The sequence below is a fragment of the Oncorhynchus nerka genome, linkage group LG20, assembly GCF_034236695.1.
Source record: "Oncorhynchus nerka isolate Pitt River linkage group LG20, Oner_Uvic_2.0, whole genome shotgun sequence".
Classification (NCBI taxonomy): Eukaryota; Metazoa; Chordata; class Actinopteri; order Salmoniformes; family Salmonidae; genus Oncorhynchus; species Oncorhynchus nerka.
Genome location: NC_088415.1, coordinates 53,080,816 through 53,092,675, shown reverse-complemented (window position 1 = coordinate 53,092,675; position 11,860 = coordinate 53,080,816). Strand labels below are relative to the sequence as shown.

The 11,860-nt window shown below is 45.6% G+C and overlaps 1 protein-coding gene across 2 annotated transcripts in view; it reads left to right on the top strand.

Moving 5' to 3' along the window:
• The first annotated feature begins 10,912 nt into the window (after positions 1–10,912).
• Positions 10,913–11,860, top strand: part of epha4b (eph receptor A4b) — a 184,283-nt gene continuing 183,335 nt past the window's right edge. For both annotated transcript variants that reach the window (XM_065005586.1, XM_065005585.1), the window contains exon 1: positions 10,913–11,076. In XM_065005586.1, coding sequence (XP_064861658.1) covers positions 10,968–11,076 — 109 coding nt within the window. In that variant the 5' untranslated portion in view covers positions 10,913–10,967. The remainder of the gene's footprint in view (positions 11,077–11,860) is intronic.

Here is an 11,860-nt window from a genome sequence, read left to right as displayed (position 1 = left end):
TTAATACAGGTAATGTGATCAGTGCTCAGACACAATGATGTGTTTATATCTCCACGGGGGGAGAGAGGGGGAGGAAAGAGGATAAGTGAGGGGGAGGGAGGAGAAGAGAGGAGCAGACAGAAAGAGACAGGAAGATGGAGGATGAGGCGGTATGAGAGAGGGGGGGGAGGAGCAAGGAGGAGAGGAAGTGTAGCATGGAGACAGATAAAAAGATGAAGGTGGTGAGAAAGGGGAGAACGGAGAGGAATACCCCCCTATCTGACTGAGTGTCAATCTGATTATGGAACAATCAGACGTGAGAGAGAATCACTACGGCTATCACCCTCCCAACCCCGCCGGGTTAAATTAATTACACCTCACACACACATGTATGCATGGAGATGGATGAGTCTGGCTCACAGTCAGTGTAGTATTACGTGTGTGTGTGTGTGCGCCAGCATGTTTGTGTGCATGAGTGATTGAGAGAGAGTTATGTGTGATGAATGATAATGCATTTACTCCCCCTCATGAGAGTGTGTTCACTATTCAGACATCTAGACTTGGTGATGGTCCTAGAACACACCTCTGGGAACCAGTGACCAGCTTATCCAACACAGACACACACACACACACACACTCTCACACACACACCCACACTGCAGAGTGCCCAATAACCATTACTGTGCCTCTCACATATTTCTCTCTCATAAATCTCTATCTCGCTCTGTCCCCTCACTCTTCCCCTGTCTGTATTAACTTTCACTCTTCTCCCTGCATCTGTCACTCTATCTAGTGTTCCTTTATCTCCTTCTCTCTGTTGCTCTCTCCTGTTCTCTCTCTCATATCTCTCTATCCCTTTCTCTCTCCTTCTGTACCATTTTCCTCTCTTCTGCTCTCTCTCTCTCTCTCTCGCTCTCAGTAATGGGTCTAATTTGTTTAGCACACACAGTGTGTGTCCATTAGCGCAGGCCTCTCTGTGCCGAGAGAGATGGTGACAAATCATATGTGTGTGTGTGGCTAGATACACATGTATATCTCTCTCCTAGGTCTGCCCAGGGATACAATGGATGAGGGGAGAGATTGTGAACGTTTGGTGACATATTAAACCATTTCATCTTACATGTTCTGCCCTTGTTCGAAACTCCTTTGTGATGATATATCAGTTTAATTGGAGACGAGAGGAAGAATCACTGGAAAAGAGGAGTACAGTGGAGCGTGAGAGGCAGAATGATTGATTGACATCCCTCATACAATCAAATGAATCTTTATCTCGCTCTGGACATCCCTCCATCGATAGGGCTCTTAACAAGCAGAATTCCCCTGACTCAACCGTCTGCACTGCCAACCGCCTGTCACTCAGGCCCTCAGATCCGTGTGGGGGAGATTACAGGCACAAAATGGCGTCCATCAGCAGTGCTCCTTCACGGCAGTTTCATTTGTCCACCTGTCAGATTCACTGATAGCTCTGCCAGTCTGTCCCAGTCATGTCACCCATGATACAAGTCTGTATTAGACGTCCATCCATGTCTAAGGATGTTGGGAGATGACGTGGAAACAGTGGGCACCGTTCCCTTCAAGTAGGTTTCGGTTTTGCTAAGGCAGCGTTTCCCAAACTCGGTGGTGCACGCTCTGTTTTTTTCCCTAACATTACACAGCTGATTCAATTATCAAAGCTTGACGATTAGTTGATCATTTAAATCAGCTGTGTAGTGCTAGGGCAAAACAATGAAAACGTGCACCACTTGGGACTCTGTGCTAGGGCGTTGTAGATGAGAGTTTGTTGTAGACGAGAATGGCAGATGGGCATCTGCCTCTGTTGCCAAAGGTTGCATGTTCAAATCCAGCAATAGAAAGTTGTTTTTGAGATTTTAGCTTTAAGCCTATCCCAAACCTTGAACCGATACCTTAACCATCCGGAGTTAATGTCTAAACTTAACCCTAATCTTAAAAATGTGGAGTTAATGCCTCAACTTAACCTTAAACACTTAGAAATTTGACGTTTGGAACAATGTAACGGCTGTCTTGGGAAGAAGGAGAGGACCAAAGCCCAGCGTGCTTAGTGTTCATCTTTTTAATAAGAAACTGAACACTTCAAAAATACAAAACAACAAAGTGACAACCGAAACAGTTCTATCTGGTGCAGACACAAAGACTGAAAATAACCACCCACAGAACACGAAGGAAAACAGGCTACCTAAATATGGTTCTCAATTAGGGACAACGATAGACAGCTGCCTCTGATTGAGAACCATATCAGGCCAAACACAGAAATAGAAAATCATAGAAAAACGAACATAGACAACCCACCCAACTCACGCCCTGACCATACTAAACAAAGACAAAACAAAGGAACTAAGGTCAGAACGTGACAGACAACTTTGAAATGTAACGTTTAAGAAACGTCTAATTCTGACGAGAGACTGTGAGACCTTGTTGCAGTGTCCGCCTTGCTTCTAAGGGTGTGCGTTCTTTATTTCTTTACTCCCCGAGGCTCATGAACATGATACAGGAAAGGAAGGTCAGCTTTGATCAAATATGAAACAATGACTCGTTATGTAAGTGAACCTTTCCCCAGCAGTTTGTGTTTGTGTGTCCAGTCTTCCCCTTCCCAGCTGCACAACTGCAGCGTAGGTATGGACAAGAAGTCAGGTACGCACTAGAAGGATGGCAGAGAGAGAGAACGACGGGAGAGGAAGAGACTGTCTTTCTTTTTCTTTCTGTCTTTGTAGGGACAGCTGAGCGGGCGAAGAGGAGAAGATTTACTCTCTCTTCACTTTCTCTCTTCGCGAGTAGCAGCATGAAGAGGTTCGAGCGGACTCTCTCTATCTCTGTCTGCCAGAGCCGTTGGCGAGCAGTGGTCTCCATGCATCCCAAATGGCACCCTGTTCCCTATGGGCCCTGGTCAAAAGTAGTGTAGTACATAGGGAATAGGGTGGCATTTGGGACTGATCCTCTGTCTTTGTGGAGGAGGCTGGATAACAGTCTGGCCTGAGGTTGAGGGGCTGGGGATTGGGGTACTGCATTGGGGGCCGTGGAGGAGGATGGGGGTTAGAGGGGCTGAGGGGCTGAGGGCTGTGTCTGCCCCAGCCAAGAGGAGGCAGGCGGGGGCAAGGTTGGCTTTGTGCACTGGCCTTTCCCACACTCCCACTCACCTTTTGTGTGGCGGCACTGTGAGCTTCTCTGACATGACGAATCGCCCTGTCTGCCTGTGTGTGCGTGTGCGGGTGTGTGCGTGTGTGAAAGAGAGAAAGTGAATGCGAGAAAGAGAAAGAGCTGTGTGTGTATATGTCTCTAGAGAGATAGAGAAAGCGTGTGTGCATATGTGATAGGTAGTGTGTGTTTGAGAAAGAGTGAGACAGAAAGAGAGCGAAGCTAAGCACAGAGAGAGAGAGAGAGCGAGAGAGAGAGAGACCAACACTCGCTTTTTCTTTTTTAGTCAGAGCCAGTGGTGTTCCTTCTTACCCAGACCTAGGCAGCAGTTCTTCCTAAAGGCCCTCACTGCTCACTAGCCTGATTAGGGCTGGAAGTCTTTCTTTCTGGTTAATGCCAGTTCCAAGCTGTCAGCCATTTTAGCCTTCAGCCTGCCACAATAGAGACATTACCACATGACTGAGTCTGAAAGAGGGAGAGAAAAGGAGGGAGTGGGGGGGAGACCCCAGAATGAGTTTTGGGGTCTGGGCTTGACTAGGCAGATGACCCTGTCATCACCTCTGCACCCCTATCAGTCCCCCCAAGCTTACTCCTCTTCTCTATTTATGTGTATGAGGTTGAAAGAAACTCTTTTGGGAACTCTGCTCCACCTTTATTTTGTTGTGATCTCCCTTAATCAATCACCCCTGGTTGTAGTGGCAAATTGTTTAGCATTTTTTTGTCGAACACTCTTATTAAAAGCGCCAGCAACCAGGGTTCGTTTTTGGTGCTCATTTGGGAAGCAAACTGACCTACAGAGGGTGAAGGCTGAGAGACAGGAGTTCACAGTTCACTTTGAATGAAAGAGGAATTAGAACAGGGAGAGAACAAGTGAGAACAAGTGAAAGAAGGTTCCGTGCTTTTTTAGAAAGGGACGGAGAGAAAGAGGAAGCAAGAGAGGGTCAAGTTATTTCCTTCTGGAGATGAACGCTAAGCCTCAGGGAAGATCAAACATCCGAAAGAGAGAGACAGAGGCACGCAGAGAAGATGGGGGAGGGAAAGAATGACAGAGAACTCTCATGTGGCTTACTTGGGTCCATGTGTCCATTTGTATGAAGCCCACTGAGTCCTTCAGACGCCGTTTGCTGTTGGAGCACTTTGCACGGGTTTACCTATAGAAGCTTGTCTGCTTCCACAAGGGCCTACTCCGGTGTGTGTGTGTGGTGGGGGGTAGTGACCCGGGTTTAAGAGGCACATCACGTTGTCACCGTTGGAATGCATGACAGCGCACTGTTTTGTCACCAGATGGACGACTGAATGCAGCTTCATGGCAGAAGGGAAAAGGAGAAAAGAAAAGAAAGGGAAAAAGTAGAGACAAAAAAACAACTGCTTGTTTTTCTCTCCCCGCACCCAACTCTGGAAATTAGGTCATCTGAGTAAAGCTGGCACACGGAACCAATCGTCATCATAATTGGACCCGTAACAAATTTCTGGAAGCAGTGCGCTGTACACACACACACACAGCACAAACCAAAGGTTGAGATATAGGGGGAAACGGCATAAATCAGTGTGTGTTTGACGTTTTTATGGGTCTTTCAGGAGCCTCATTTCGGACAGAAGTGCGCTGAAGATATGCTATCGTGGTAAATTATAATTGTGGTCGTGACCCAGCGTTAATCATCCAAACCTGTCTGCGGTGAACTAGAACACTATTTAGCAGCTGGAACACAGGGCAAAGATGTCCGGACAACATTCAATAGTCTGATTCATAACTGATTTAGATAAAAACCTACAATTCTTCTTTAAAAAAAATAATTCTTGGTTAAAATGAAATCAACCAGCAGCAACGTTGATGCAACGCTGTTTAGGTATAGGCCTAACACCTCGATCACACTGACAGCGACATTGCCTTTTGGTTCACCAGAGGTACATTCATTTCCAATGGAAGGCTGCGTTTGCCTTGCTGCATTGCAGAGGCAGTTGCATATGTGGTGCATATGCATAGCCGCGGGAAGTAGGGGCGCTGAAGGTGCTGCAGAAAAATATACGAATCAACCACCATCCCCAAAACGACTTCCCGCTGCTATGTGCATACGTTGGATTTATCAAACCTATGCCTCAAACTGTGTGCGTAGATGGCTTGACAGAAATGGTAGCAGAAGGTGAATGTTGAACTTTTGTTGCACAGATATCCAGATTATGCTGCGTTCCATTTTGCGCAACGACGCTGTAGGTGTGATGTCCGATGTCCACCTGATGCATATGTAACCGACTGCCTCGATTCGGTCTTATGTAGCAAAATTTGAAATTGTGTTTTGTACATTGGATAAAAGTAGAGACTCGGGGGGCCTCCCGAGTGGCGCAGCGGTCTAAGGCACTGCGTCACAGTGCTTGAGTTGTCACTACAGATCCGTGTTCGATCCCAGGCAGACAACCGGACGTGACTGGGAGTTCCATAGGGTGGCGCACAATTGGCCCAGCATCATCCTGGTTAGGGGAGGGTTTAGCCGTGGGGGCTTTACATGGCTCATGGCACTTTAGCGACTCCTTGTGGCGGACCGGGTGCCTTCCGTGGTCAGTTGAACGGTGTTTCCTCTGACACATTGGTGCAGCTGGCTTCCGGGTTAAGCGGGTTGGTGTTAAGGAGCATTTTAAAAGGATAATTGATCATTAGAAAACCCTTTTGCAATTATGTTAGCACAGCTGAAAACTGTTGTTCTGATTAAAGAAGCAATTAAACTGGCCTTTAGACTAGTTGAGTATCTGGAGCATTAGGATTTGTGGGTTTGATTACAGGCTCAAAAAGGCCAGAAACAAATAACTTTCTTCTGAAACTCGTCAGTCTATTCTTGTTCTGAGAAATGAAGGCTATTCCATGCGAGAAATTGCCAAGAAACTGCAGATCTCGTACATCCCTGTGTACTACTCCCTTCACAGAACAGCGCGAACTGGCCCTAACCAGAATAGAAAGAAGAGTTTGAGGCCCCGGTGCACAACTGAGCAAGAGGACAAGTACATTAAAGTGTCTAGTTTGGGAAACAGATGCCTCACAAGTCCTCAACTGGCAAATAGTTCCCGCAAAACACCAGTCTCAACGTCAACATTGAAAAGGCGACTCCGGGATGCTGGCCCTCTAGGCAGAGTTGCAAAGAAAAAGCCATATCTCAGACTGGCCAATAAAAGAAAAAGATTAAGATGGGCAAAAGAACACAGGCACAGTGAACGCTATCCTGATTGCCAGGTGCACGGTGTTTCCTTCGACACATTGGTGCGGCTGGCTTCCGCGTTGGATGCGCGCTGTGTTAAGAAGCAGTGCGGGTTGTGTTCCGGAGGGCGCATGGCTTTCGACCTTCATCTCTCCCGAGCCCATACGGGAGATTCAACAAAAAAAGAGCTAGCTAGTTGGAGTCTGTGTATGTACTTCTGTTTGTACCACATAAACCAAAGCATGAGTTGAAAGTATTGAAAGCATTGCGGCAGTACGCCTCAGCAGTACGCCTCAGCAGTACGCCTCAGAAGTACGCCTCAGCAGTACGCCTCAGAAGTACGCCTCAGCAGTACGCCTCAGCAGTACGCCTCAGAAGTACGCCTCAGCAGTACGCCTCAGCAGTACGCCTCATGTCCACCAGATGTATCTTTGCGTTCTGGCGAAAGTTATTAATTTTCTTTGGAGCAGTCCACAACGCTACTTTGGGGTGCTCCACTAACGCTTCGAACACACCGACAGCGTCGTTGTGCAAAATAGTATGCAGCATCATCTGGATTAGAGGTCGACCGATTATGATTTTTCAACGCCGATACTGATACCAATTATTGGAGGACCAAAAAAAGCCAATACCGATTGATCGGCCAATTTTTACGTATATATTTGTAATAATGACAATTACAACAACGCACTTTTATTTTAACTAAATATAATACACAAATATAATCAACTTAGTCTCAAATGAATAATGAAACATGTTCAATTGGGTTTAAATAATGCAAAAACACAGTGTTGGAGAAGAAAGTAAAAGTGCAATATGTGTACCAAGTAAAAAAGCTAACGTCTAAGTTCATGAGAACATATGAAAACATATGAAAGCTGGTGGTTCCTTTTAACATGAGTCTTCAATATTCCCAGTTAAGAAGTTTTAGGTTGTAGTTATTATAGGAATTATAGGACTATTTCTCTCTATACCATTTGTATTTCATATACCTTTGACTATTGGATGTTCTTAAAGGCACTATAGTATTGCCAGCCTAATCTCGGGAGCTGATAGGCTTGAAGTCATAAACAGCGCTGTGCTTCAAGCATTGCAAAGAGCTGCTGACAAACGCAGGAAAGTGCTGTTTGAATGAATGCTTACGAGCCTGCTACTGCCTACCACCGCTCAGTCAGACTGCTCAGACTGCTTTATCAAAGTTAGTTATAATATAATAAACACACAGAAATTCATTCATATGGTCAAATCTGGAAACTATCATTTCGAAAACCAAACAATTGTTCTTTCAGTGAAATACAGAACCGTTCCGTATTTCTTTTACCTTTATTTAACCAGGGAAGTCAGTTAAGAACAAATTCTTATTTTCAATGACGGCCTAGGAACAGTGGGTTAACTGCCTGTTCAGGGGAAGAACGACAGATTTGTACCTTGTCAGCTCGGGGGTTTGAACTCGCAACCTTCCGGTTACTAGTCCAACGCTCTAACCACTAGGCTACCATGCCGCCCCATTTTACCGAACAGGTGGCAACCCTAAGTCTAAATATTGCTGTTACATTGCACAACCTTCAATGTTATGTCATAATTATGTACAGTTCTGGCAAATGAATTACGGTCTTTGTTAGGAAGAAATGGTCTTCACACAGTTCGCAACGAGCCAGGCGGCCCAAACTGCTGTATGGACCTGTAAGGGATCTCGTCCTCCTCTTCTGAGGAGGAGTAGTGAGAAGGATCGGAGGACCAATGCCGCAGCGTGGTAAGTGTCCATAATGTTTATTCAAACACAACAGAACACTGGAACAAAACAATAAACGTGAATAAACTAAACAATCCCCTGTGGTAACAAACACTGACACGGAAGACAAACACCCACAACTCAAAAGTGAAACCAGGCTACCTAAGTATGACTCTCAATCACGGACAACTATTGACAGCTGCCTCTGATTGAGAACCATACTTGGCCAAACACAGAAATCCCAAATGATAGAAAAGCGAACATAGACAACCCACCCAACTCACACCCTGACCATACTAAAACAAATATATAATAACAGAACTAAGGTCAGAACGGGACATTACCCTGACTCTGCTTGCACTGGAAAGCAAGGGAAGTGACACAATTGCCCTAGTTAATATTGCCTGCTAACATTAAAATAACTAAATATGCAGGTTTAAAAAAATATACTTGTGTATTGATTTTAAGAAAGGCATTGATGTTCATGGTTAGGTACACTGGTGCAACGATTGTGCTTTTTTCGCGAATGTGCTTTTGTTAAATCATCACCAGTTTGGCGAAGTAGGCTGTGATTTGATGATAATTTAACAGGCACCGCATTGATTATATGCAACTCAGGACAAGCTAGTTAAACTAGCAATATCATCAACCATGTGTAGTTAACTCGTGATTATGTTAAGATTGTTTTTTATAAGATAAGTTTAATGCTAGCTTGCAACTTACCTTCTTGGCTCCTTGCTGCACTCACGTAACAGGTGGTCAGCCTGCCACACAGTCTCCTCGTGGAGTGCAGTGTAATCGGCCATAATCAGCATCCAAAAATGCTGATTACTGATTGTTATGAAAACTTGAAATCGAACCTAATTAAATCGGCCCTGCCATTAACCAGTCAATTTCTAAATCCAATTTATGCACCACACCGAACGCACTGCAACTGCCTCTGCAACGCAATGCAGTGTTTCATTGGAAATTAATGTCATTATGGTGTACCGAAATGCTGCTGTACGCATGCGTTCGATATTTTCAACTGGTGTACACACACACACACACACACACCAACTAGCTGGCTTTAAGCTAGTTGAAAAGCGAAGCACATGCAGTCAAGTACGGACAATAAGGCTAGACATCCAGCAAAGTTAAACCATAACACCTTGATCACACATACAGCGTCATTGCATTTTGGTACACCAGTGTAACAGTAAACTTTAGACGGTCCCCTCGCCAATACCCAGGCGCGAACCAGGGACCCTCTGCACACATCAACAACAGTCACCCACGAAGCATCGTTACCCATCGCTCCACAAAAGCCACGGCCCTTGCAGAGCAAGGGGAACCACCACTTCAAGGTCTGAGAGCAAGTGATGTCACCGATGGAAACGCTATTTAGCGCTGCACCACCGCTAACTAGCTAGCCGTTTCACATCCGTTACACCAGAAGTACACTACATTCATTTCCAATGGAACGCTACGTTTGCCTTGGAGCATTGCGTTGCAGAAGCAGTTGCAGTGAGTTCGGTGTGGTGCATAAAATGGATGGATCAAATTGTATGTGTAGACTACCGGCTTGACAGAAATGGTAGCAGAAGGTGAATGTTGGTGGATATGTGTGCCACAAAAGTTCAACAGTCACCTTTTGCTACTATTTCTGTCAAGTCCACTCATACAATTTGACCACACAGAACGCATTGCAACTGCTTCTGCAACGCAATGCTGCAGTTCCATTGGAAATGAATGTACTTCTTGTGTAGTTGGTTGCCTATCACACCGACGGTGTCATGCATCATATTCGATGCGTAGACGGCTTGACAGAAATGGTAGCAAAAAGTGAACGTTGAACTTTTGCTGCACTCATATCCAGATGATGCTGCGTACGATGTTATGCAATGATGCTGTCGGTGTGATTGAGGCGTGTCTGTTGGATGCTGCGGACACAATGGATGGAGGTTCTAATAAGGAATTAACTGGGGGGTTGACATCAATTTAGTAGGTTTACCGAAACAGAAAGAACACATACACACACGGGAAGCAAAGCGAGAGGGGTACATCTGTCCTGTTATTAAAATGCTTGTGCTCTCTCCGTGGTGCTGAATTCCCTGCCGGCTGTTTCGGTCTGGTGTGTTAAAAAGCAGAAGATTGAGGTTGACCTCGCGCATTCTCCCCCTTCCCCACTCTTCACACACGCATTTAATATGACAGGCAGAAACCATGATTTATTCATTTAGACCCCCAGAAAAATACCGACAGTCAGACACACACACATCTTATCACAGCGCAATACACACATTCCAACCAGAATACATCTCCATACAAGCATTGGATTTGAATCCGGAATCCATGAAACTGGGTTCTTCTGAGAGCTGTAGCCTGTAGCTGCTGTCATTCTCTGAAAGTAGAGCAGACCTACAATGGTGAGCCTGACACAGGCAGTTTCCATGTAGGCCAATTATTGAGCCCCCCAACTATCTCATCAATATTTAACTGCCCATTCAACTAAATGAAATAGGCCTATGACCGCTGGACAACCATTAGCAGACACAACTCACTTTCAGTCTGAATCTTCAAATGCCCTTTTGGATAAAAACCTTCTGTATCCATGTGCACCGTTCTCCAAACCTCAGAGGTGCAGTGATGGAGAACGCAGGCCCGCGTGTGTGTCTGTGTGTGTGTGTGTGTGTGCGTGCGTGTGTATGTGCGTGCTTGTGTGTGTCGCGACAGCGCGAGGTCTCGCGTTTCCACACCACCCGGCTCGCCCGAGATTGACAGCGCTTGGCTTGCGCTGGACCCTCCTTCCCGTCTCCTCCTCTTTCCCTTCTCTCTCTCTCTCTCTCTCTCTCTTTTCCTTCTCTGCTCTCATTCGCGAGGGCTCGCTCACCAACTCCACACGAACAGGGATGCAGCGAGCGCGCAGCGCAGCCTGAAACATGGCAGTACTCTTCCTTTGGATCTATCCATCCCTTTTGCTTTTCTCACCTTTTCTTCTCCACCAATTCGCACCATGTGAAGGCTTACGGAATTACCCAGAGAATGAAGGTAAGAGAGTGTTTAATGATTGTAACGGTTTTGACTTCGTGATTCGCTGCGAGGTGAACCGCGGAGGTTGTGGCCGGAACCGTAGTCTCTCCGTTAAGTGCTCTGACCGTGTGGTCAGAATGAATCATGGGCCAGATAGGACACAGCGACGGAGAGGCATGGGAAACTGTTCGAGTATTCTCTGCTTGAAGTACATTGTATAGCACCGAGGCAATGCTGTGGAGATGTGGAGGCAATATGGTTTACGCAGGAGCAATCCTTTCACTTCAGAAGCACAACTTACAGCTTTTCTTGTAGGCCTATGGTCAATGGTTGGATACCCATGTGACCTATTAGATGCATCCAACTTTTATAAGGTTTGATAATACTACTGATATTATTCCTAGTAATAATAGCACCATTTTCAAGTAGTCCAGGGCTACTGTTCAATCTAGGCTACAGCATTCGTGCAAATCAAGAGTAAGATAGCAATCACATTAATTTGTCAAGTTGCTGCTGAGCCTCTCACTTCGTTATTGTATTGACGTCGATACTCAGCTCAAAATTAGAGCAGACCATTTCCTGACAAATGACTCCACTCGTAAGTAACTACTTTAGAGACTCTTACAGCTCGAAGCCGAAGGACAGGGCCTTTTTTTAGGTGGCTTTGGATGTCAGAGTAGGATATGGTTTGGAGAGATTGGAACATGTGGACTTTGGCCCTGTGGTTTGGCAATGTGGTGGTGTTCTTGCGTGATGTGTGTGCGTTACAACTCATCAGTTATGACTTGACTGTCCAGTTGTT